Genomic DNA, 27,605 nt, shown 5'->3' with positions numbered 1-27,605 from the left:
ATATATGCCAATGGACTGTTGCAGTGGTGGGTGACGTGAAGCCTGATTCTCTGCTATGACATGCAGACTAATTCTCTGCTGACATGAAGACAGATTCTCTGTTACGGGACCTCTCTGCTCTGCCTGTGTGCTGGGCCTAAATATATGCCAATGGACTGTTGCAGTGGTGGCTGACGTGAAGCCTCATTCTCTGCTATGACATGCAGACTAATTCTCTGCTGACATGAAGCCAGATTGTCTGTTACGGGACCTCTCTCCTCTGCCTGTGTGTGTGCTGGGCCTAAATATATGCCAATGGACTGTTGCAGTGGTGGCTGACGTGAAGCCTCATTCTCTGCTATGACATGCAGACTAATTCTCTGCTGACATGAAGACAGATTCTCTGTTACGGGACCTCCCTCCTCTGCCTGGGTGCTGGGCCTAAATTTATGCCAATGGACTGTTGCAGTGGTGGCTGACGTGAAGCCTGATTCTCTGCTATGACATGCAGACTGATTCTCTGCTGACATGAAGCCAGATCGTCTGTTACGGGACCTCTCTGCTCTGCCTGTGTGCTAGGCCTAAATATATGCCAATGGACTGTTGCAGTGGTGGGTGACGTGAAGCCTCATTCTCTGCTATGACATGCAGACTGATTCTCTGCTGTCATGAAGCCAGATTGTCTGTTACGGGACCTCTCTGCTCTGCCTGTGTGCTAGGCCTAAATATATGCCAATGGACTGTTGCAGTGGTGGGTGACGTGAAGCCTCATTCTCTGCTATGACATGCAGACTGATTCTCTGCTGACATGAAGACAGATTCTCTGTTACGGGACCTCTCTCCTCTGCCTGTGTGCTAGGCCTAAATATATGCCAATGGACTGTTGCAGTGGTGGCTGACGTGAAGCCTCATTCTCTGCTATGACATGCAGACTAATTCTCTGCTGACATGAAGCCAGATTGTCTGTTACGGGACCTCTCTCCTCTGCCTGGGTGCTGGGCCTAAATTTATGACAATGGACTGTTGCAGTGGTGGCTGACGTGAAGCCTGATTCTCTGCTATGACATGCAGACTGATTCTCTGCTGACATGAAGCCAGATCCTCTGTTACGGGACCTCTCTCCTCTGCCTGTGTGTGTGCTGGGCCTAAATATATGCCAATGGACTGTTGCAGTGGTGGCTGACGTGAAGCCTCATTCTCTGCTATGACATGCAGACTGATTCTCTGCTGACATGAAGCCAGATTCTCTGTTACGGGACCTCTCTCCTCTGCCTGTGTGTGTGCTGGGCCTAAATATATGCCAATGGACTGTTGCAGTGGTGGCTGACGTGAAGCCTCATTCTCTGCTATGACATGCAGACTAATTCTCTGCTGACATGAAGACAGATTCTCTGTTACGGGACCTCCCTCCTCTGCCTGGGTGCTGGGCCTAAATATATGCCAATGGACTGTTGCAGTGGTGGCTGACGTGAAGCCTCATTCTCTGCTATGACATGCAGACTAATTCTCTGCTGACATGAAGACAGATTCTCTGTTACGGGACCTCTCTCCTCTGCCTGGGTGCCGGGGCCTAAATATCTGAGAATGGACTGTTCCAGTGGTGGGTGACGGGAAGCCAGATTCTCTGCTATGGAACCTCTCTCCAATTGATTTTGGTTAATTTTTATTTATTTAATTTTATTTTAATTCATTTCCCTATCCACATTTGTTTGCAGGGGATTTACCTACATGTTGCTGCCTTTTGCAGCCCTCTAGCTCTTTCCTGGGCTGTTTTACAGCCTTTTTAGTGCCGAAAAGTTCGGGTCCCCATTGACTTCAATGGGGTTCGGGTTCGGGACGAAGTTCGGATCGGGTTCGGATCCCGAACCCGAACATTTCCGGGATGTTCGGCCGAACTTCTCGAACCCGAACATCCAGGTGTTCGCTCAACTCTAGTCCTTATACTGGATATTTGCCCACAACACTAGGATTGGGGGGGGGGGGGTATTTATCAAAACCGGTGTAAAGAAAATCTAGCCTAGTTGCCCATAGGAATCAATCAGATCCCACCTTTCATTTTTCAGAGCGCCTTAGGAAAATGAAAGTTGGAATTTGATTGGTTGCTAAGTGCAACTAAGCCAGTTTTCCATTGCACCAGTTTTGATAAATCTCCCCCTATATAATTATCTGCTCAGCTCCTCCTGCTCTATAACATACTACCTGCAGATCAGATACCATGTTCAATATGATTTCCCTACGTAAATGGCTTTAAAGGGGTTCTCCAGGCTTGTACTATTGATGACCTATCCTCAGGATAGGTCATCAATATTAGATCGGCGGAGGTCCAACACCTGGCCACCCCTGCTATATAGAGATGGGAGCTGGAAGCAAAAGGCTGTATACAATATGTAGTGGTCATGTCAGGGTACTGCAGCTCAGTACGCCAGCAGCAGAAATTACACAGTTGACACAGACTTCTGCTTCTGTATAGTTTCTGGTACTGCGGCTGAGTGAAACAGCTGATCGGTGGGGTTGCTAGTTGTCAGACCCCCAACGATGTGATATTGAAGACCTATCTTAACGATCAGGGGCATAACTAGAAAAGGCTTGCCCCCTCCCACGGCTAGTCAAAACCGCCCATGCTAGCCATACAATCTCCCACACACCCAGTCAGAGGCAGATTGGCCATAGACTTTACAGGGAAATTTCCCAGGGGGCTGCCTGAGCCCTCCTCACGGCCGGCCAGTGGAAGTTGCACCCAGTCATGTAAAAAATAAAAATGCACAGGACAGGAGGAAAAATCAAGACTCTACTTTCCAGCATACTGCCTGGGCCACCTTAGTCCCCCACACAGTAGTTATGCCCTCTTAGTAACCCCCCTTACAGTAGTGCTGTTGCTGCTTTAGTGACCCCCTTACAGTAGGGAAACTCCTATGGTGTTAATAAAATTAAAATAGCAATTCTTACCCAGCTCAGTTCCCCTGATAAACGGAGCACATTGTGCTCTTCCCAACAGAAGGCGCAATGCACTGACATCATTGCACAAGCTGAGTTGAGCAGGAGAGCGAACAGGCCTCTCCTATTTAGCTCAGCAGGTGCAATTATGTCACTGCATTGCACCTGCCAGGAAGAACACAGGTTGGGGAATGAGGCCAGAGTCCTAATGGATGACAGATACAGTAGTCGGGCCCAAATTTCAGACCACAGTCTAGATGGGTCCCCCATTGAGGTGTCACCACGTGTTGCTGCTCTTTGGAGGAGATGGTAAAGCGTGGTGCACCCCAATGGGAAATAAGTCCAGAGAGTCAGGGTTTGTAATAAACCAGTGTGCTTCTTTACTGGATGAACTCCAAAACAATACAGGCAAGGCACTGAGATGGCTTCTCCAGTCTCCTCCCTGGCAGAAGAATGTTCTGCACTGAGGAAAGGCCTTAGCTAGCTGTTCCTCTATCTCACAAGGCTGGTACCCTGGCCAAAGGGTTGGTGGCCCAGGGTCTGTGACTCAGTCATCCCACTGCCGTCTGGTCAAAGGGATGGTGACTCAGAGTCTGTGTCGGAGTATTCCCATCTCAGCATCTTCTTCTGGTCACTCGTGCAGTCTAGCAAAGTTCCTGTCTTCATACAACTAGGGGCTCTGACTGCTCTCCTTATATACAGTTTCGAACTGAACTAGAACCTTCTAGAATGGAGAACTAGGACGGAGAAGCACAGTCTAAACAGCAACCATGTTGCAATTTCAGTTTGTCATAGACTTCTTTAGAGTTTCAAAACAAGTCTATGGGAATGACTAAGCAGTTTTTCCAGACATAATCAACAGAGCTAAAATTGACAGCCAAAAGGTCAGTGTTTCTGTTTTTTCCCCCTCCAAAACTTTGTATAGTCCCTTATAGTAATTGTGCAAGATTTCACAGTGCATAGATAAATAATCCTAAAATCTCTCAGTATTAGCTGGCTGTCCTTTCCACAGGACAGTGCAGATATAGTGCAATAACAGTGCAAATGAATTGGATGTATTACAATAAACATATAAAATGTAGTTCAACAACGAAACAGTAGAAGTGTAAACAACTGCATAAATCATAGTGTAAGTTAACCCTTCCAAGTGCACTAAAGTAGTGAGTTGATGGCTTTGCATAGAAGCATTAGGGGCAAATGTCCACAAACATTCATAGTCCAAAGTGTCCTTGCTCCAGGGCAGTACACTCGCCTGAGAGTACACGCGCACACAGTAATCATTACTGGCAAACGAGGCCCTACGGCTGCTAAGGTGGTAGTTTTGACCCTGCTACGATGATAGGTCATCAATATCTGTAGCGCAGATAACCCCTTTAAATGCTTACAATTAACCTTGTGATACAGAATACAAGTAATACAGGGACAATTACTTCATGAAAAAAGTTGTTCTTGAAATTCATGTGTGTTGATTCATCTGTTTGCAGATGATGACTGGTATTTGTGCCACATAACCATTGTTGTTCCCCGAGAGGAGAGTCTGGAGTGGACCATGTACCCATTCCCGTACCTGGCTTGTGTGAACCTTGAAGCACCAAAAGGCACTTTTGTGTACCAGCTGTTGGCCCATTACTACAATGACGAGAGCTCTGGGGGTGGCATATCTTACCATCTCATGGAAGGTAACATCAAGCTTTATACTCAAGAAGTATGTGTCTATGGTGTGTCTATAGCTCCCATGCAGACCTACATCCAATTAAAATAGAAAAAAAACATGTATATATAAGTCATCCTATATTGAGTTATTAAAACTGTATTTCTGACTTTTTGGATTCTCTGCAGGTGGTGACCAGCGCTTCGAGGTGGATAAAGATACTGGAGTTATCAGTACAACTGGTTTATCATTAATGTGGAACATGGAATATGCTCTCACAGTTCAGGCCACCGATAAACACGGAAAAAAGAGCCCATACGCGTCTATCTCCATCCTGGTTGGATTACGACCACCGCAGTTTACCAATATGACTTACAGTCTGTATGTCCTAGAAAACACAGCCGTTGGGGAGAAGTAAGTAGAAACCTCAGTTTTGTGAATGTGTGTGTTATGTAAAGGAAAACAGATAGCCCAAGCCAGTCAGCTTCATGGACATTGCTCACAATAGGGGTCCATGTTGGGGGTGGGGTAAAACCCAGACTCATAGAATTGGAGGAGAGAAGAAATCCAGCAGCTCTTTTAGAATATAAATCTAGGGGGTAATTTACTATCAGATATACGCCAGTTTTCTGGAGTGTATCTGGCACATATTGTGGTACAAAGGACCTTTGCGCCGCAATCTGAGTCTTTTTCCCACTCACGCCAGGTCTAAAAAAGTGGGCGTGGCATGGGCAGAGAGGACGCCTGTTTTTGGTGTAGAAAATGGTCTAAATTTAAGCTATCGAGGAAGCTGGCTTACATTTAGACTGGCGGTGGATGCAACAAAGTTATGTAGAGACTGGCGCCTCTACATAACTTTGGTGGATCCAACGCCAGGGCAAGGGGTTATTAAGACCGGAGTCTAAAACGCCGGTCCTAAGAAATTACCACCCTAGTTCTATATTGTGGTGTACAAATGGCAGATAGAATCAACTCGACACACTGCAAGTATGCTTGCGCAATTCAGGTTGCTGTAACCCTTCCTAATAGCTAGTTTTGATTCAACAGTCTGTAGTTTAAAGGGGTTTTGTGGGACTCCTATATTGATGACCTATTCTCAAGAAATGCATGGGACTGAGTTGCAACTAAGCCATGTGATCGATGAACGTGATGTCCCTAGGCTAGGAAGAGGCCACAGCCTGAGCTGATCAGCGGGGGTGCCGGTAATCAGACCCCCACAATTAGATATTCATAAATCCCAGAAAACCACTTTAAATAGTATAGCCTTATCCTATTGAATAAAACCAAGGTGGACATGAGACCAGAGCAAGTAAGGTCATAATGTAATTAGTGTTGAGCGAGTTAAAGACCACGAAGTGGACTTCAATTCGAATTTCAGCGAAAATTCGATTAGCTGCAAAGCCGAATTTCCTCGTGTTTCGTGATAATCAATTGATTTTCCCTGAAATGGGTTAAAAAAAATTTTTATACTTACCTCATCAATTTGAGCTCAAAGAGCCGTCCGCTGCCATCTTGATTAAATATCCTGCACAAAATCCCGTGCGCGGTGACGTACGACGTCACCATGTTGGGTAACTTGGTGACGTCATCACGGGCAACGCGAGATTTCGCGCTGAATCTTTAATCAAGATGGCGGCCTCGCTGAAACGGATGAAGTAAGTATGATTTTATTGACTTTTTTTATTATCCACTTTAATATTAAACTCAGATGCCACGATTAACAATAAACGTGGCATCTGAGGGGTTCAATGACGGCGTTCCCTGTCATTGCACCCACTACGAAGAAGTGTGCTTAGTGGCAAAGTAATTTGTCAGGAAGCAAATTTTTGGGTAAAATTCGGCAAAACTTCGCTCATCGCTAAATGTAATACATACTGTATTGTAATTGTTGCGTAAGTGGATGTGGATCCACTGTGTCACTGGCACAAATGTGGCTTAGGGCTACTCCTACAAGCTTTATTTAACCTCTTATGGACACAGGGCGTACCTGTACGCCCTGATGTCCTGGTACTTAAGGACACAGGGCGTACAGGTACGTCCTGTATACTTCCGATTACCGCCGCTAAATCAGTCAGCAGGCACCCTGGGTCAATGCTGAGGGGGGTCCTGCGACCCCCTGTATCGGCGATCGCTGCAAACCGCAGGTCAATTCAGACCTGCGGTTTGCAGCGGTTTCGGAAGTTTCTGATCCCCGCGGGATCAGAAACTTCAAAATGCCCTTTTTTTACGTTTAACGGGCAGGCGGCCGGCAGTGCGGGCGGCAAAGCGGGCGGGCAGTCACGCAATCATCCGCCCGCCCTCCCTCTCATTTTCAGGATGGCCGAGCGGTTAGCAGGCAGAGTGTCAGCACATTGCTGACACTCTGCTTGAAACTGCTGACATCATCACACAGATGTCAGCCGTTTAACCCCTTCCATGCTGCGGTCTGTAGGGACCACTGTATGGAAGGGGTTAACAGGGAGGGAGCTCCCTCCCTCTCCCATAGGGGGCTGCTGTGCCTTTTCAGCCCCCGATTCTTGACGGGATCACAGAGGGAGGGGGCCCCCCTCCATCCCCATCATCCGCTGCTCTGTTGTGGCAGCGAGTAATGGTTACCATGGCAACCGGACGCCTTCACAGGCTTCCGTCTGTCCATGGTGCTGATCAGACTTCTGCTAAAGGCAGAAGTCTGATCAGACTAAGTAAAGTGAAAATATAGTACAGTACACTATGTAGTGTACTGTATTGTATTATACAGACATCAGACCCACTGGATCTTCAAGAACCAAGTGGGTCTGGGTAAAAAAAAAATGTTAAAAAGTGGGAGAAAAAAATGTAAAAATAAAAAAACATATTTATCACTGATTAAAAATTTTAAAAATAAAATTCCCTACACATGTTTGATATCACCGCGTCCGTAACGATCTGATATATAAAACGGTCATGTTACTTTTCCTGCACAGTGAATGCCATAAAAACAAAAACTATGATAAAATTAAAATTTTGCCCACCTTACTTCCCAAAAAAGGTAATAAAAGTGATTAAAAAAGATGTATGTACGCCAAATTAGTACCAATCTAACCATCACCTCATCCCACAAAAAAATAGCCCCTACATAAGACAATGGCTCAAAAAATAAAACAACTATGGCTCTCAGACTAAAACATGAATTTTTTTGCTTCAAAAATGCTTTTTTATGTTAAACGTAAAAAAAAAATTAAAAGTAGACATATTAGGTATCGCCGCATCCGTAAGAACCTGCTCTATAAAAATACCACATGACCTTAAACCTGAGGTGAAGACCGCAATTTAAAAAAAAAATAAAAACGGTGTCAAAAAAGTTATTTTTTGTCACCTTACATCACATAAAGTGTAATAGCAGGCGATCAGAAAGTCGTATGCCCCCCAAAATAGTGCCACTCTAACCGTCATCTCATCCCGCAAAAATAATACCCAACCTGAGACAATTGCCTAAAAACTGAAAAAAACTATGGCTCTCAGACTATGGAGACACTAAAACATGATTTTATTTGTTTCAAAAATATTATTGTGTAAAACCTAAATAAAAAAAAAAAAAGGTATACATATTAGGTATCACTGCGTCCGTAAGAACCTGCTCTATAAAAATAGCACATGATCTAACCTGTCAGATGAACGTTGTAAATAACAAAAAATAAAAACGGTGACAAAATTTTGGGCAAATTTTCCATTTTAATCCATTTTTCCCATAACAAAGCAAGGGTTAACAGCCAAACAAAACTCAATATTTATTGCCCTGATTCTGTAGTTTACTTAAATTCCCCATATGTGGTTGTAAACTGCTGTATGGCCACACGGCAGGGCGCAGAAGGAAAGGAATGCCATATGGTTTTTGGAAGGCAGTTTTTGCTGGACTGGTTTTTTGACACCATGTTCCATTTGAAACCCCCCCTGATGCACCCCTAGAGTAGAAACTCCAAAAAGTTACCCCATTTAAGAAACTACACCCCTCAAGGTATTCAAAACTGATTTTACAAACTTTGTTAACCCTTTAAGTGTTCCACAAGAGTTAATGGCAAATGGAGATGAAATTTCAGAATTTCTATTTTTTGTTACCTTGCCTCACAAAAAGTGTAATATAGAGCAACCAAAAATCATATGTACCCTAAAATAGTACCAACAAAACTGCCACCTTATCCCGTAGTTTCCAAAATGGGGTTACTTATTTGAGGTTTCTATTCTAGAGGTGCATCAGGCGGCTTCAAATGGGACATGGTGTCTAAAAACCAATCCAGCAAAATCTGCCTTTCAGAAACCATATGGTGTTCCTTTCCTTCTGCGCCCTGCCGTGTGCCCGTATAGTAGTTTACGACCAGATATGGGGTATTTCTATAAACTACAGAATCAGGGCAATAAATATAGAGGTGCATCAGGGGGAGCTTCAAATGGGACATGGTGTAAATAAACCAGTCCAGCAAAATCTGCCTTCCAAAAACCAAACGGCGCACCTTTCACTCTACGCCCAGCTGTGTGGCCGTACAGTAGTTTACGGCCACATATGGGGTGTTTCTGTAAACGGCAGAGTCAGGGCAATAAAGATACAGTCTTGTTTGGCTGTTAACCCTTGCTTTGTTACAGGAAAAAATGGATTAAAATGGAAAATTTGCCCAAAAATTGAAATTCTGAAATTTCATCTCCATTTGCCAATAACTCTTGTGGAACACCTAAAGGGTTAACAAAGTTTTTAAAATGTAGTTTCCAAAATGGGGTCATTTTTAGGTGGTTTAAATTATGTAAACCTCACAAAGTGACTTCAGACCTGAACTGGTCCTTAAAAAGTGGGTTTTGGAAAATTTCAGAAAAATTTCAAGATTTGCTTCTAAACTTCTAAGCCTTGTAAGGTTCCCAAAAAATAAAATGGCATTCCCAAAATGATCCAAACATAAAGTAGATATATGGGGAATGTAAAGTAATGACTATTTTTGGAGGTATTACTATGTATTATAGAGGTAGAGAAATTGAAACTTGGAAATTTGCTAATTTTTTAAAAATTTGGTATTTTTTTTATAAATAAAAATGTTTTTTGTTTACTCCAGTACAATATGTGACGAAAAAACAATCTCAGAATGGCCTGGATAAGTAAAAGCGTTTTAAAGTTATTCACACATAAAGTGACACTGGTCAGATTTCCAAAAAATGGCCTGGTCCTTAAGGTGAAAATGAGCCCGGTCCATAAGGGGTTAAGTGGCCCATCATTCATAACTTCTAGCTGGAATAATAAAGGAATGGCACAACATAGTCATAAGAAAAGAGGCTCCAAAATTTTTATTACCGGTACACGGGAAATGCAGGAGAGGTTCCTCTTTAAAATGGGTCCCCATTATATTGCACAGTTTTACCAACTAGGATAGAAGAATCTGTTGTTTTCTCTTTTGCTTAGAGAGACAGAATCGACAGGTAATGCAGAACTAGTCATGAATATACATTTCAGATGTAACAGTATAGAAGATTAAATTGCTGCGCTATGGTCCTGCCATCCAGGATTATGATTATTTTCTGCATTGTTTCCCAGACAATTGACAGTATAGCATTATGGTCGCCAGCAGGGGGTGCACTTCTGCTGATGCCTATAAATTTTGATTGGCAGAGCATACACACACGATAGAGTACAACAGGATAGCGGTCAGTACTGTATGTGTCAACCTATTGCTTGATAAAATGTGCACATGCCGCCAACCCCACAGTGTACCAATATCTTTAACCTTTATGGTCATTTATTTAGTCTAGAAAGCCAAGTTTCTCCTCCTGTCATGCAGTTTATGTGAGCGACACCTTCCCTGAATAAATTTTATGCACATAGCTTTACCTTTCAAAAATGAGCAAAACTATCAGATGTATTAAAGGGATTTTCCAAGACTTAAATATGGATGACCTATTCTCAGGATACGCTATCAGTATCTCATCGGTGGGAGTTTGACACCCGGGACCCCCGCCAATCAGCTGTTTTAGAAGGCACTAATGCTCGCAGTAGCGCTGCTGCCTTCACACAGCTTTTCCTAGGCCAAGTTAATGGGGCTAAGCTGCGATACCAAGCACAGTTAAAAAATTTCGGAAAGTCCTTTTAAACAAGGTTCTCCCCATATGGTTGCTTTTGTTGGCCCCTTTTCTCATAAAGATCCCCATATGCCACAAACACTCAACCAATTATATGGCTTTAGGTGCAATGTACGGCGCTGTGCTTGATATGCAGCAATAAGGCCGCGGCGCTCACAATAGCGCCGGTGCCTTCTCTAACAGCTGATCGACGGGGGTCCCAGGTATTAGACCTCCATCGATCATATACTGATGACCTATCCTGAGGATAAGTCATCAGTATAAACGTCTTAAAAAACCCTTTTAAAAACAATGGAAAACTGAGAATAAATTAAAACCAGTAAAACCACGGTAAAGATTTTTAAATGAAAAATTAATTGCTATAATGCTAAATCTTTTTTTTTCTTTCTTGTAGAACGGCAGTGGTGGAAGCGGTGTCCTTTCAAGGCAAATCTATCACCTACACCATCCTAATGAATCCCAGTGGTCTGTTCAGCATTAACCAAGAGAGCGGGGAGCTGAGCCTGACTCGCGCTGTGGACTACGAGAGTGAACATCGTATTTATGACTTGCTGGTGAAAGCTCTGGAGACAGAGAGCGGACTCAGCAGTGTCACCGAGGTACCAGCGGGTGGTTGTAGTTATGGTGGCTTTGTTCCTCCCCGACACTCCCTTGGGCCGGTTCACAGTGAAGGAGAGCGCTCCCTTGTTCTGTCAGGGCACACCCTGGTTTTGGGCGAGCCTCCTGCCTGGAAGTGGTTCAGGGTGCCCTTGGTGTTGGTTGGTATTGGGGTGCAAGGCAAGGTCTCCATGGAAAATCTGCAAAGGGACAATGCAATACTGTGGCAATGCAGGTGTTGGTCCATGCAAAGGTGGGACCGTTCTTTACTTGCAATGGAGTACAGCAGTCAACGTCTTTATCATGCATGGACCGGATCTTACATAGGTTGAAATTTCTATGGTTCTTGCAGTTCTAGGGGCTGCAAATGTGGCAGAAAGGCCTGGTTGTCTCCTCTCTTTGTCAGTCTTCCAAAAAATGCACCTTCTCTCTCTGCTTCAGCCACAGGGATGCACCTTCTCTCTCTGCTTCAGCCACAGGGATGCAATACATGTATCTCTATCTCTCAATCTCTTTACTTCTTTCAAAATGCACAACTATGAGTACCCCACCTGGGGGTGTTGTCTCCTCCCCTGTGCACATGCATACTCAGTTCTCAGAGAGTGTATGTGTTCTATGAGGAGAGAATAAGGGTACATTCACACGACCGTAAAGCCTCATTCACACGTCTGTGTCTGTGCTCAAATCCATGAGCAGGTGGTCAGTGATGCATCCGTGAAGCTGTCCGTGAAGGATCCGTGTTGGGTCCATGAAGTCAGTTTTTTGCTGTCCGTGTTGCATCCGTGTTTCACTGACACTAAACAGCTGAAAAATAATTTTAAAAGCATCTCTTCTTAATGATCCATGATTTTAACGGACCCATAGACTATAATGAACGTGATGAATCCGTGAACACGGATATACGAAAATAGAGCATGCATCCGTGCTAGAACACTGATGTCTGAATACACACATTAAAACGAATGGGGACGTGTGCTGTCCGAAAACGTACAGTACACGTCCATGAAACACTGACGTGTGAATGAGGCTTATGAGTTTTACAGTCCGCAAAACACGGATACCAGCCGTGTTCTTTCCGCATTTTGCAGACCCAGAAACACGGTCGTGTGAATGGACCTTAAAGCTGCTGCCAGACATCTGTGACGGCAACTTATTTCCCAGCAGAGCAATATGATCGAGCAAAAAAATGTAATTTGCCCGATCCTTTTTTACTTTGACATGTTCTGTCAAGGAGAGTCTTCAGCTCCATGTACACATTAATGGTGCTACAGAAAATGTCAAATTCAGACAACAGTACTCTAATGTGTATGGGTGCCTTTACAAACAGTCTGTCAGTACTGCCAGTGGAGACTGTGTGAATAGAGCCCAAACAGTTCAGCGCAGTTTTCTGCATTTTTAGTTAAAGGGGTTTTCTGGATGCTTTACACTGATGATCTATCCTCTAGATAGGTCATCCAGAGACCTACTGCGGGCATGGGTGCCAGCTGATTGACGGGAGTCCCGGGTGTTGGACCCCCACCATCAGACACTGATGACCTATCTAGAGGATAGGTCATCAGTAATAAAACTCCTAGGGAAACTCCTTTAAATCCGAAGTGGATGCTTTTTTGCTTTGGCTAAAAAATGATACATAAAAAAACACACTGACCTAAAGTAAGGTAACCAGCGAATGGGCTTGTAAAAAGGGGTTGTTACGACTGTTTGCACTAGTTGAGTAAGTAAGTTTTTCTCTACAGTGATTGTAGAGTCTCATTACTCCATTAAGCTTGTCTCAGTTTTGTCTTTTTTGAATAACCAGGTCATGATTCACATCACGGATGATAACGACTGTTCCCCTGAGTTCCATAAGTCAATTTACAGCCAGGACAGCATTTTAGAAAATATCCCTGTGGGCACATCCATCTTAGAAGGTGCAGTGTTTTACTCTCTGCTTCCTAGACCTTGACTTTGACTTCATACAGCCACTATTCAACAACTCCCACTAATCCATGAAACCCTCTAATCCTATGGATTATCCTTTAATTAACTTAAAATAGTAATTTTCTATTATAGCATTATTGTTGCAATGGTTTATTGTGTATTTGTATGTAATGTAAGTCTGTAATGGCTTTCGTGATCTTTGTATATTAGTTACAGCACAGGACTGTGACTCCGGGAGCAATGCAGAGATTTCTTACTTCACCCAGAGCTCTGACTTCTCCATCACATCTCAAGGAGTCATCCTGTCCAGCCAGAGACTAGACTACGAGAAAGCCAACCACATGTATGAATTTGTAGTGATCGCGATAGACAAAGGAAACCCTCCTCGTACAGGAACAGCGTCTGTGCGTCTACAGATGTTGAATATCAATGATGAAGTCCCAGTTTTCTCCCAAACTGTGTAAGAATCTTATACCATTAACACTATCAATATAATGCAAAGACTGTCAAAATTATTGCTACCAAAAAGGATTAGGCATTAACCCGTAGATACGGGATACAAGTCCAATCAAACTAATATTTTGATACATAGACAGATGTTAGAAGATCACATTAGTCAGCCACTGTACAATACTGTGTATTTGACATACGAAAATATGCCATGGATCTGCCACGTGTGAACATACACTAAGAGGATAGGGCCAAGAAGTCTATTATGATCTATTAGGGCATCATAAAATGGTTCTCTCACTAGGAACCCCCCTCTGTTCTGTCTTCATACATGTTCACACAGTGTGCAGTCTGACATTCAGCATAAACCATTCCTGTCTTCCAAATAAGAGGACTGTTCTTTGTAGTCTAACTTGTTTATTGGTAAAACAGGATTGTTTGATTGGTAAAACTACAAGAATACAAATAGCAAATATAAGTATAAAGTATAGATAGCATGTACTATAACATTTGCATTAACACTGAAGCACATGGTAAAATGGCTGCTTGTACATAAGATTACATGTCTAGACAACAGTAGTAACAACTCCCTGAGTAATAATTACAACTAGTTAACCACCTCCGGACCGCCTAACGCACATGTGCGTTCCGGAGGTGGCAGGCTGGCGCACAGTCACGCATATATGCGTCATCTCGCGATACGCGAGATTTCCTGTGAACGCGCGCACACAGGTGCGCGCGCTCACAGGAACGGAAGGTAAGCGAGTGGATCTCCAGCATGCCAGCGGCGATCGTTCGCTGGCAGGCTGGAGATCCGAATTTTTTAACCCCTAACAGGTATATTAGACGCTGTTTTCATAACAGCGTCTAATATACCTCCTACCTGGTCCTCTGGTGGTCCCTTTTGTTAGGATCGACCACCAGAGGACTCAGGTAGGTCAGTACAGTCGCACCAAACACCACACTACACTACACCCCCCCCCCGTCACTTATTAACCCCTTATAAACCCCTGATCACCCATGATCACCCCATATAAACTCCCTGATCACCCCCTGTCATTGATCACCGCCCTGTCATTGATCACCCCCCTGTCAGGCTCCGTTCAGACGTCCGTATGATTTTTACGGATCCACGGATACATGGATCGGATCCGCAAAACGCATACGGACGTCTAAATGGACCCTTACAGGGGGGTGATCAATGACAGGCGGGTGATCACCCATATACACTCCCTGATCACCCCCTGTCATTAATCACCCCCCTGTCATTGATCACCCCCCTGTAAGGTTCCATTCAGACGTCCGCATGATTTTTACGGATCCATGGATACATGGATCGGATCCGCAAAACACATGCGGACGTCTGAATGGAGCCTTACAGGGGGTGATCAATGACAGGCGGGTGATCACCCATATACACTCCCTGATCACCCCCCTGTAAGGCTCCATTCAGACGTCCGCATGTCTTTTGTGGATCCGATCCATGTATCCATGGATCCGTAAAAAATCATGCGGATGTCTGAATGGAGCCTTACAGGGGGGGTGATCAGTGACAGGGGGGTGATCACCCTGATCACCCCCTGTCATTGATAACCCCCCTGTAAGGCTCCATTCAGACGTCCGCATGTCTTTTGTGGATCCGATCCATGTATCCATGGATCCGTAAAAAATCATGCGGATGTCTGAATGGAGCCTTACAGGGGGGGTGATCAGTGACAGGGGGGTGATCACCCTGATCACCCCCTGTCATTGATAACCCCCCTGTAAGGCTCCATTCAGACGTCCGCATGTGTTTTGCGGATCCGATCCATGGATCCGTAAAAATTATACGGACGTCTGAATGGAGCCTTACCAGGGGCGTGATCAATGACAGGGGGGTGATCCGGGAGTCTATATGGGTGATTACCCCCCTGTCATTGATCACCCCCCTGTCATTGATCACCCCCCTGTCATTGATCACCCCCCCCTGTCATTGATCACCCCCCCCCTGTAAGGCTCCATTCAGACATTTTTTTTGGCACAAGTTAGCGGAAATTTTTTGTTTGTTTTTGTTTTTGTTTTTTCTTACTAAGTCTCATATTCTACTAACTTGTGTCAAAAAATAAAATCTCCCATGAACTCACCATACCCCTCACGGAATCCAAATGCGTAAACATTTTTAGACATTTATATTCCAGACTTCTTCTCACGCTTTAGGGCCCCTAAAAAGCCAGGGCAGTATAAATACCCCACATGTGACCCCATTTCGGAAAGAAGACACCCCAAGGTATTCCGTGAGGGGCATATTGAGTCCATGAAAGATTGAAATTTTTGTCCTAAGTTAGCGGAAAGTGAGACTTTGTGAGAAAAAAACCAAAAAAATCAATTTCCGCTAACTTATGCAAAAAATAAAAAATTTCTAGGAACTCGCCAGGCCCCTCATTGAATACCTTGGGGTGTCTTCTTTCCAAAGTGGGGTCACATGTGGGGTATTTATACTGCCCTGGCTTTTTAGGGGCCCGAAAGTGTGAGAAGAAGTCTGGGATCCAAATGTCTAAAAATGCCCTCCTAAAAGGAATTTGGGCCCCTTTGCGCATCTAGGCTGCAAAAAAGTGTCACACATCTGGTATCGCCGTACTCAGGAGAAGTTGGGGAATGTGTTTTGGGGTGTCATTTTACATATACCCATGCTGGGTGAGAAAAATATCTTGGTCAAATGCCAACTTTGTATAAAAAAATAGGAAAAGTTGTCTTTTGCCAAGATATTTCTCTCACCCAGCATGGTTATATGTAAAATGGCACCCCAAAACACATTCCCCAACTTCTCCTGAGTACGGCGATACCAGATGTGTGACACTTTTTTGCAGCCAAGGTGGGCAAAGGGGCACATATTCCAAAGTGCACCTTTCGGATTTCACCGGCCATTTCTTACAGATTTTGATTGCAAGGTACTTCTCACACATTTGGGCCCCTAAATTGCCAGGGCAGTATAACTACGCCACAAGTGACCCCATTTTGGAAAGAAGACACCCCAAGGTATTCTGTGAGGGGCATGGCGAGTTCCTAGAATTTTTTATTTTTTGTCGCAAGTTAGTGGAATATGAGACTTTGTAAGGAAAAAAGAGAAAGAAAAAAAAATCATCATTTTCCGCTAACTTGTGACAAAAAATAAAAAAATCTAGGAACTCGCCATGCCCCTCACGGAATACCTTGGGGTGTCTTCTTTCCAAAATGGGGTCACTTGTGGCGTAGTTATACTGCCCTGGCAATTTAGGGGCCCAAATGTGTGAGAAGTACCTTGCAATCAAAATGTGTAAAAAATGGCCTGCAAAATCTGAAAGGTGCACTTTGGAATATGTGCCCCTTTGCCCACCTTGGCAGCAAAAAAGTGTCACACATCTGGTATCGCCGTACTCAGGAGAAGTTGGGGAATGTGTTTTGGGGTGTCATTTTACATATACCCATGCTGGATGAGAGAAATATCTTGGCAAAAGACAACTTTTCCCATTTTTTTATACAAAGTTGGCATTTGACCAAGATATTTTTCTCACCCAGCATGGGTATATGTAAAATGACACCCCAAAACACATTCCCCAACTTCTCCTGAGTACGGAGATACCAGATGTGTGACACTTTTTTGCTGCCAAGGTGGGCAAAGGGGCACATATTCCAAAGTGCACCTTTTGGATTTCACCGGTCATTTTTTACACATTTTGATTGCAAAGTTCTTCTCACACATTTGGGCCCCTAAATTGCCAGGGCAGTATAACTACTCCACAAGTGACCCCATTTTGGAAAGAAGACACCCCAAGGTATTCCGTGAGGGGCATGGCGAGTTCCTAGAATTTTTTATTTTTTGTCGCAAGTTAGTGGAATATGAGACTTTGTAAGAAAAAATAAAAAATAAAAAATCATCATCATTTTCCGCTAACTTGTGACAAAAAATAAAAAGTTCTATGAACTCACTATGCCCATCAGCGAATACCTTAGGGTGTCTACTTTCCGAAATGGGGTCATTTGTAGGGGTTTTCTACTGTTTGGGCATTGTAGAACCTCAGGAATCATGACAGGTGCTCAGAAAGTCAGAGCTGTTTCAAAAAGCGGAAATTCACATTTTTGTACCATAGTTTGTAAATGCTATAACTTTTACCCAAACCATTTTTTTTTTGCCCAAACATTTTTTTTTTATCAAAGACATGTAGAACAATAAATTTGGCGAAAAATTTATATATGGATTTCGTTTTTTTTGCAAAATTTTACAGCTGAAAGTGAAAAATGTCATTTTTTTGCAAAAAAAATCGTTACATTTTGATTAATAACAAAAAAAGTAAAAATGTCAGCAGCAATAAAATACCACCAAATGAAAGCTCCATTAGTGAGAAGAAAAGGAGGTAAAATTCATTTGGGTGGTAAGTTGCATGACCGAGCGATAAACGGTGAAAGGAGTGTAGTGCCGAAGTGTAAAAAGTGCTCTGGTCATGAAGGGGGTTTCACCTAGCGGGGCTGAAGTGGTTAAACAGCACTGCATAACACAATATTCCTGAAACAAAGGTAGATCTCTCACCAGATATGCTTTTACAAGAATGTTGAAGTTTAACCCCTTAGGGACACAGCCTTATTTCACCTTAAGGACCAGGCCATTTTTTTAAAATCTGACCAGTGTCACTTTAAGTGCTGATAACTTTAAAACGCTTTGACTTATCCAGGCTATTCTGAGATTATTTTTTCGTAACATATTGTACTTCATGACACTGGTAAAATGAAGTGCAAAAAAATACCTAATTTACCCAAAATTTGGAAAAATTAGCAAATTTCAAAGTTTCAGTTTCTCTACTTCTGTAATACATAGCAATAGCCCAAAAAATTGTGATGACTTTACATTCCCCATATGTCTACTTCATGTTTGAATTATTTGGGGAATGATATTTTAATTTACAAGGCTTAGAAGTTTAGAAGCAAATCTTGCAATTTTTCTGAAATTTACAAAAACCCAATTTTTAGGGACCACAGGTCTGAAGTCACTTTGCGAGGCTTACATAATAGAAACCACCCAAAAATGACCCCATTCTATAAACTACACCCCTTAAGGTATTCAAAACTGATTTTACAAACTTCGTTAACCCTTTAGGTGTTGCACAAGAGTTATTGGCAAATGGGGATGAAATTCATTTTTTTGCCTAATTTTCCATTTTAACCCATTTTTTCCACTAACAAATCAAGGGTTAACAGCCAAACAAGACTGTATCTTTATTGCCCTGACTCTGCCGTTTACAGAAACACCCCATATGTGGCCGTAAACTACTGTACAGCCACACAGCGGGGCGTAGAGTGAAAGGTGCGCCGTTTGGTTTTTGGAAGGCAGATTTGCTGGACTGGTTTATTTACACTATGTCCCATTTGAAGCTCCCCTGATGCACCCCTAGAGTAGAAACTCCATAAAAGTGACCACATCTAAGAAACTACACCCCTCAAGGTATTCAAAACTGATTTTACAAACGTTGTTAACCCTTTAGTTGTTGCACAAGATTTAAAGTAAAATAGAGATTCAATTTCAAAATTTCACTTTTTTGGCAGATTTTCCATTTTAATATTTTTTTTCCAGTTACAAAGCAAGGGTTAACAGTAGGGGTGCACCGAAATGAAAATTCTGGTCCGAAACCGAAACCGAAAATTCAGGATACCCCTTGACCGAAACCGAAACCGAAACCGAAAATGGCTTTTTGCCCAAATACTTTTAAAAGACCCCCCACCCCATAACAGTGCCATCCACAGACCCCCCTACCTCATAACAGTGCCATCCACAGACCCCCACCCACCCCATAACAGTGCCATCCACAGACCCCCCCACCTCATAACAGTGCCATCCACAGACCCCCCCCCCCCCCACCTCATAACAGTGCCATCCACAGACCCCCCCCACCTCATAACAGTGCCATCCACAGACCCCCCCCCCACCTCATAACAGTGCCATCCACAGACCACCCCCACCTCATAACAGTGCCATCCACAGACCCCCACCCACCCCATAACAGTGCCATCCACAGACCCCCACCCACCCCATAACAGTGCCATCCACAGACCCCCACCCCATAACAGTGCCATCCACAGCCCCCCATTGTACAATTAATAGATTAATTGAAAATATTTCAAAATAGCGGGGAGGGACTGGGAGGAGGAGCTGGGGGCCGGTGCGTTCACTGTGCTCCGGCCCCCAGCTCCAGTAGTTATAAAATGTTGTACAATTAATAAGCATTCTATTCATGAGGCCCCCTCTGCAGTATTACATTCAATACAGCCACATCATACTCACAGGGCTGTCATCTTAATGCTGGCCGGCCGGGCAGAGGAGCTGCAGCGTCACAACTGACGTCATGTGCCCGGCCTACTTTCTGAATGAAGGAGGCGGCGCAGGCATGTGACGTCAGTCGTGACGCTACCGCTCGTCTGCCCGGCCGGCCAGCACAGCCCTGTGAGTAGGATGTGGCTGTATTGAATGTAATACTGCAGAGGGGGGCCAAATGAATAGAATGCTTATTAATTGTACAACATTTTATAACTACTGGAGCTTGGGGCCGGAGCACAGTGAACGCACCGGCCCCCGGCTCCTCCTCCCAGTCCCTCCCCGCTATTTCCGGCCGATATGTAAAAATATCAGCAGAAACAGATTAGGTGCATTCTCGGCCGCCGAAATTTCGGTGCACCCCTAGTTAACAGCCAAACAAAACTCATTTTTTATGGCCCTGATTCTGTAGTTTACAGAGACACCTGATATGTGGTCGTAAACTGCTGTACGGGCACACGGCAGGGCGCAGAAGGAAAGGAATGCCATACGGTTTTTAAAAGGCAGATTTTGCTGGACTGTTTTTTTTTGACACCATGTCCCATTTGAAGCCCCCCTGATGCACCCCTAGAGTAGAAACTCCAAAAAAGTGACCCCATTTTAGAAACTACGGGATAGGGTGGCAGTTTTGTTGGTACTAGTTTAGGGTACATATGATTTTTGGTTGCTCTATATTACACTTTTTGTGCGGCAAGGTAACAAGAAATAGCTTTTTTGGCACCGTTTTTTTTTTTTTTTGTTATTTACAACATTCATCTGACAGGTTAGATCATGTGATAATTTTATAGAGCAGGTTGTCACGGACGCGGCGATACCTAATATGTATACAATTTTTTTTATTTATGTAAGTTTTACACAATGATTTCATTTTTAAAACAAAAAAAATGTTTTAGTGTCTCCATAGTCTAAGAGCCATAGTTTTTTCAGTTTTTGGGAGATTATCTTAAATAGGGTCTCATTTTTTGCGGGATAAGATGATGGTTTGATTGGCACTATTTTGCGGTGAATATGACTTTTGATCGCTTGCTATTGCACTTTTTGTGACGTAAGATGACAAAAAATTGATTTTTTTACACCGTTTTTATTTTTAGTTTTTTACGGTGGTCACCTGAGGGGTTAGATGATGTAATATTTTTATATAGCCGGTCGATACAGACACGGCGATACCTAATATGTATACTTCTTTTTTATTTATGTAAGTTTTACACAATGATTTCATTTTTGAAACAAAACAAATCATGTTTTAGTGTTTCCATAGTCTAAGAGCCATAGTTTTTTCAGTTTTTGGGCGATTATCTTGGGTAGGGTATAATTTTTGCGGGATGAGATGACGGTTTGATTGTTACATATTTGGCGTACATGAAACTTTTTGATCACTTTTATTTACTTTTTTGGGAAGTAAGGTGGGCAAAATTTCAATTTCATCATAGTTTATTTTTTTATGGCGTTCACCGTTTGGGTAAAGTAACATTACCGTTTTATAGATCAGGTCGTTACGGACACGGCGATACCAAACATGTGTAGGGAATTTTAGTTTTTTCATTTTTAATCAGTGATAAATGTGTTTTTTGATTTTTACTTTTTTTTTTGTACTTTTTTTACTTTTTTTTTGACCCAGACCCACTTGGTTCTTGAAGATCCAGTGGGTCTGATGTCTGTATAATACAGTACAGTACACTATATAGTGTTTTGTACTGTATTTTAATTACACTTTGTCTGAGCAGATCTAACCCTGAGAAGGCGTCCTGTTGCCATGGGAACCTTCCCCATCTGCTCAGTTATGGCCACAACTGCGCAGACGGGGAAGGGTAAGGAGGGGGGCTCCCTCCCTCTGTCACCCTATCCTGTCCGGGGGCTGCAAAAGCACAGCAGCCCCCCGATGGGAGAGGGAGGGAGCTCCCAACTGTTAACCTCTGCTCTTCCATACCGCGGTCCGTACGGATGACATCGCATCACAGATGTCAGCCGTTTATACCAGGGTGTCAGCAATGTGCTGACACCCTGGTATACCCACTGGCCACCAACGATTATTCAAGGGGAGGCGGGCGGGGGATCGCGATCCCGCCTGCCGCACCACCTTCAACCCTCCCCCCTGCACCTCCCGCCGCCATAAAATCATTCAGGGGTGCAGGGGGGGGTGAAACATATATATTTTAGGCATATTCAAGTTTCTGATCCCCACGGTCAAGGACCACGGGGATCAGAAACTGCAGAAAGCGCATCAAACCGCAGGTCTGAATTGACCTGCGGTTTGTTGCGATCGCGACATGGGGGGTCACGGGACCCGCCCGCGCATTTAGCCGAGGTGCCTGCTCAACGATTTGAGCAGGCACTTTGTTCAGATCACCGCCGGTTCTGGGCTATTATCTGCAGTAATACATGAGTAGTAAGTGACTCCCGTTCCTCTTCTGTCAGCTGTCAAAGCTGCACTGAAAAGCACAGTCAGACTGCTGAGCTAACATAATGTACAGGACTCTTGTGCGCATGCACGGCAGTCCCAACAATGAGGTAGTAGGAAAATAAAAATTAGCAATCTGGACTCCTCCTTATCTGCAGTACTACTCATGTAATATAGCAGATAATAGTCTAAGATCGTGCTTGCACATTTCTGAGACACAGGGGTTAAAAATCAGTCTGTTTGCAAGCTGTCACTTTCTGTTTTCTTGGGATCATCTGATGTGTAGCTCCTATCTCTGATCTCCTGAGCTCATAAACACTTACTTCAGCCATATTCTTATCCGTTTGTATAATAATTGAGCTATAATGAGTGTTTATGATATGAGGTCAGGAGATCATAGATAAGAGCTAGACATGAGCTATCAGATAACAGAATTCAAAGAAATGAATTCAAGAAGACTTACTTTTAGGCTACATTCACACATCAGTATTTTTCTATAATCCGAATTTCAGTCCGTTTTTTGCGGATCCGTTGTTCCTGAAAATGTTTCCGTATGTCATCCGTATGTCATCCGTTTTTTGCGGATCCGCAAAAAACGGAAACATGTATACATTCAATAATCAAATAAAGTTGTTTGGATTTCTTTGAAAAAAAAATGAAAAAAAAAATAAATAAATAAAAATAAAAATTTGCTATGAGTTTCCAGGAACGGATTCCGCAAAAAACGGAAGACATACGGAATGACATCCGAATGTCTTCCGTTTTTTGCGGATCCATTGACTTTGCATTGTACCAGGATCCGATTTTTCAGGAACATAATAGGACATGTTTTATATTTAAACGGACATGCGGAACGGAACAACGGAAACGGACAGCACACATTGTGCTGTCCGATTTTTTCCAGGACCCATTGAAAATGAATGGGTCCTGATCTGGTCCTGATCTGTTCCGCAAAAAACGGAACAGATCAGGAAAGAAAAAACGGACGTGTGAATGGACCCTTAGCCACAGCATCAGGAGAGTATAATATTATTTATCAAACAACTTGTGACATTTGATAAGTTAGGCACAAACTATCACAATGCAGAGGCACAACTAACTTCAAAAACTCACTGCATGTATGTATCAGTAGCACAGCCTCAGCTTTAAGCCTTCAACTTTGACAGCTTCTGTTCATACCTTAGCATCGAAGTTATTAAATTATAAAATAATGTTTTTCACATTTTAAATATACACAGCAGCATATTTTTTCCTTTGGTAGGTCTCCATTAATTGGTGACTTTTGTACAATTGACTTAAAGGCTATAGATACCTTTGGGGGCAACTTTTTTTACTACAGTTTTTATTATACATTGCAGACCGCTCAATACCATTTAGTGTGAAATCCACTATCTTAGCGACCATCTAAGATGAAATATGGTCAAATCAAAGTTGGTCAGGAAGACACAGGAGGGGCTAGAGACCAAGCCATCTGATTTCAAACTGAATGGGAATGAGCAGCCTGCAGTGTAGGAGAACACATGCAGGCTACAGAAGACAAACTGAGTATTTTTTTATAAAAAACAATTGCAAATGTGCTTTTCAGACCATAATTACAAAAAAGTCTATAAAAAAAATGCCACAAAGCAATGCATAGCACTTAATTTTTCCAAATCCTTTGTTTATTAATTCTAAATCTAGGATGATCTAGGTGATCAATGTCTGTGGTGTCGGACTGAGGTGCCTAGGGCCCACCAGCAAAATTCATTCTGGGGGTCCAAAGTACAACTATAGGCAAATGCTACCTGTGCACACAGTGGCAAGCAGCAGCAAGACATTCGTGATTGATTATAGGGTCCCTGCAGAGACTTTGAGAAAGCGTGTCCCTGGGGAAGAGGATACTGTCTGGCCTGCCTCTGTGCCTAGAAGGCTAATGCATCAATAATAATAAATAGGGTCGTTTGTTAAATAATTTACCCAGTTTTTATATGAACACATAGGCTGGTTGAGATGCTGTAAGCTGCCTATTCGTATCTAGTGCAGTCAATCTACTGTGCCATGTCAATCTATTATGCAAGGGGTGGGGGACTGAGGGCCCCACCGGGGGATTCACATGCTCCACTATGGGTCAGAGCCTAAACATCTGTGCGATCATTTCTAGATATAACACTTTCCTGTCAGAAGATGCCGGACCAAACACCTTGGTGGCCATGGTTCATGCTAAAGATCCTGATGGAGACAGCGTATCATACTTTATTGTTGATGGAAATGAAGAAGGAAACTTTGAATTGGACAGCCAGAAAGGTAATAAATTCGACTGCAGGCAAATAATGAAGATACATATTGCTTTACTCTAAGGAATAAGTCTTATGACCCTTTATTCAATGTGTCCTGAAGGTATCTTAAAACTTCGTAGAACCCCACTGCCAAGGTTGCTGAAAACTCAGTTTATATTGAACATTTCCGCAGTTGACGATAACTCATCTGGTGGACCTTCAAGTTTGAGCAGCTTCACTCAAGTCATTGTACAGATAAATTATTTCAATAACAACAAGCCAACCTTCAGAGAGGTGAGTTAAGCATGCTCGATGTGCATTGTCATTGAAACTTCTCACTTGTGTCTTCTATGACTGTCTACCCCGCGTTCCAAATTATTATGCAAATTGGTCATAAAGATGTAATTTTTAGTTTTTCAATTAAACTCATGCATGGTATTGTGTCTCAGGGCTTTTTGGATCACTGAAATCAATCTCAAACACCTGTAATAATTAGTTTGCAAGGTGAACCCAATTAAAAGAAAACTACTTAAAAAGGGCGTTCAACATTATTAGGCAGGCCACAGGGTTCAAGCAATATGGGAAAGAAAAAAGGATCTCTTTGCTGACGAAAAGCTTCAAATAGTGCAATGTTTTGGACTAGGTATGAAAACATTAGATATCTCACGAAAACTTAAGCGTGATTATCGTACTGTAAAGAGATTTGCGGCTGATTCAGAGCACAGATGGGTTTGTGCAGATAAAGGCATAATGAGGAAGGTTTCTGCCAGAGAAATTCATCAGATTAGGAGAGCAGCTACTAAAATGCCATTACAAAGGAGCAAACATTTTGTAAAGCTGCTGGTGCCTCTGGGGTCTCGCAAACCTCAAGGTATAGGATCCTCCAGAGGCTTGCAGCTGTGCATTAATCTACTATTTAGCCACCCCTAACCAGTGCTCACAAGCAGAAACTGTTGAAATGCACCCAGACTTACATGAAGACTTATTTTAAAACAGTCTTGTTTACTGATGAGTGCCATGCAACGCTGGATGGTTCAGATGGATAGAGTAGTTGATGGTTGGTGGATGGCCACCATGTCCCAACAAGGCTGCAGCGTCAGTAAGAAGGTGGCGAGTCATGTTTTTGGCGAGAATCATGGGGAGAGAGCTGATAGGCCCCTTTAGGTTCCCTGAAGGTATGAAAATTACCTCGTATATAGAATTTCTGACTGACCACTTTCTTCCATGGTACAAAAAGAAGAATCATGCCTTCGGTAGCAAATTAATCTTCATGCATGACAATGCACCATCTCATCCTGCAAAGAATACCTCTAAGTCATTGGCTGCTATGGGCATAAAAGGATAGAAACTCATAGTGTGGCCACCATCCTCCCCTGATCTCAACCCTATTGAGAACTTTTAGAGTATCCTCAAGCAAAAGATCTATGAGGGTAGGAAGCAGTTCATATCTAAAGAGCAGCTCTGAGAGGCTTTTCTGACATGCTGCCAAGAAATTCAACCAGAAACTCTCCAAAAACTCTCACATTCAATGGGTGCAAGAATTGTGAAGGTGAGATCAAAGAAGGGATCCTATGTTAACATGTAACTTGTGCTAAGATGTTTTGATTGAAATAGCTTGTCATGGTGGCTCAGTGGTTAGCACTGGTGCCTTGGAACACTGGGGTCCTGGGTTCAAATTCAACCAAGGACAATATCTGAATGGAGTTTGCATGGGTTTCCTATTTGCATAATAATTTGGAATGCGGTGTATATGCTTAACAAAACAGTGGCTTCATTAATATGCAGCTGTTTCATTTGATCCACTCCAATAAATATATACTCTCAGCTGTGCCAAGCATGCATATTTACTTCTATGGGAGATGGGAATAAGCCCTGGTAGGCCCTTCTGGCAGCAGTTTATCTCCTGTAGGAACCAAACATTGTGCCTTTTAAATCCACTCCCTTTTTGACCCTCACATATCCTGTCCTGGGACAATTCGGAGGCCACATGTACATAATGTCATTGGCTAAGTCTATTAAAATGGGCACGTTCAACCAACTTTTATCTGTAGAGTAAGGCTAGCTGCTGACCTAAGCTGACTATACACATTACATTTATGTTGGCATAACCTGCTGACGATGCATTGAGTATATGAGCCTTCTAACTCTTCCCTGTTGGAAAATGCTTGCATTTCTAAGGATCGGGTTGTTGGATTTCAACATAATTGAACCTTTTGTTCTGGACACCAGAGGTGCCTGGTCAAAAGCTTCCTCTCCCTATTCAGAACACATGCAGTCTTGGCCGGTAGTCCATGTGTATTGAGAGGGTCAGGATAGATAGGCTTCAGCCGAGCAGGCATTTGGCCAGCAGCTATCTAATGTGTATGGCCAATCATGGTCTCCAATACTATAAGATATGCGTCTTCCTCCTTCTCAGATATAAGACATCCAAAATCCTAGGGGACTTCGTATTCTAACACTTTTTTATCCATAGTGTTTTCAGTATAGTCAGAATTCATGGGTTCCGGAGAACCAGCCTTCTGGTACTTTTGTCCTACAAGTAGAAGCTCATGATGCGGATATTGGCGTGAATGGAGAAGTGAAGTATGGATTAATGCATAGAGAAGGTGCCATCCTGGCATTTACTATTGATGCTCATACAGGTAAAGTATTCCAACCTCAGGTTATACTGGCCTTTAGGCCAAACTCAACCTATAATTAATAATGCAAGGAGTTTAGCAAAAAAAAATTACAGAATTGATGCAATTTATGTTAACCTACCTTCTTTGTGTATGTAGGTGTGATCACTAGCTCTCAGAGCTTTGACCAAGAGAATCAAAGGGAGTATACCATCTCAGTGACTGCCACAGACCAGGCTCAAGAGCCCTTGATTGGTGTTTGCCACATTACTATCTTTGTGGCTGATGTCAACGATAATGACCCCAAATTTGAAAACAGTCATTACCAATGTGAGTGACCTCTACACTTCAATGGCTGATGACATAGATCTTACCAGTCATAACGTATCCACACCTTCTCTTCTTTTTTCCT

The 27,605-nt window shown here is 43.0% G+C and overlaps 1 protein-coding gene across 1 annotated transcript in view; it reads left to right on the top strand.

Annotated features, from left to right (window-relative positions):
* The window catches only part of LOC122939290 (neural-cadherin-like), a 143,946-nt gene that overhangs the window by 11,770 nt on the left and 104,571 nt on the right, over positions 1–27,605 (top strand). The window contains exons 2-10 of the mRNA XM_044295363.1: positions 4,398–4,592; positions 4,753–4,978; positions 11,031–11,235; positions 13,032–13,143; positions 13,364–13,613; positions 24,461–24,603; positions 24,697–24,869; positions 27,049–27,217; positions 27,353–27,523. Of these exons, the coding sequence (XP_044151298.1) occupies positions 4,398–4,592; positions 4,753–4,978; positions 11,031–11,235; positions 13,032–13,143; positions 13,364–13,613; positions 24,461–24,603; positions 24,697–24,869; positions 27,049–27,217; positions 27,353–27,523 (1,644 nt within the window). The remainder of the gene's footprint in view (positions 1–4,397; positions 4,593–4,752; positions 4,979–11,030; positions 11,236–13,031; positions 13,144–13,363; positions 13,614–24,460; positions 24,604–24,696; positions 24,870–27,048; positions 27,218–27,352; positions 27,524–27,605) is intronic.

The sequence above is a fragment of the Bufo gargarizans genome, chromosome 5 (genome assembly GCF_014858855.1).
Source record: "Bufo gargarizans isolate SCDJY-AF-19 chromosome 5, ASM1485885v1, whole genome shotgun sequence".
Taxonomy (NCBI): Eukaryota; Metazoa; Chordata; class Amphibia; order Anura; family Bufonidae; genus Bufo; species Bufo gargarizans.
The sequence above is the reverse complement of the archived record's forward strand: the minus strand, read 5'-3'. Positions and strand labels throughout refer to the sequence as shown.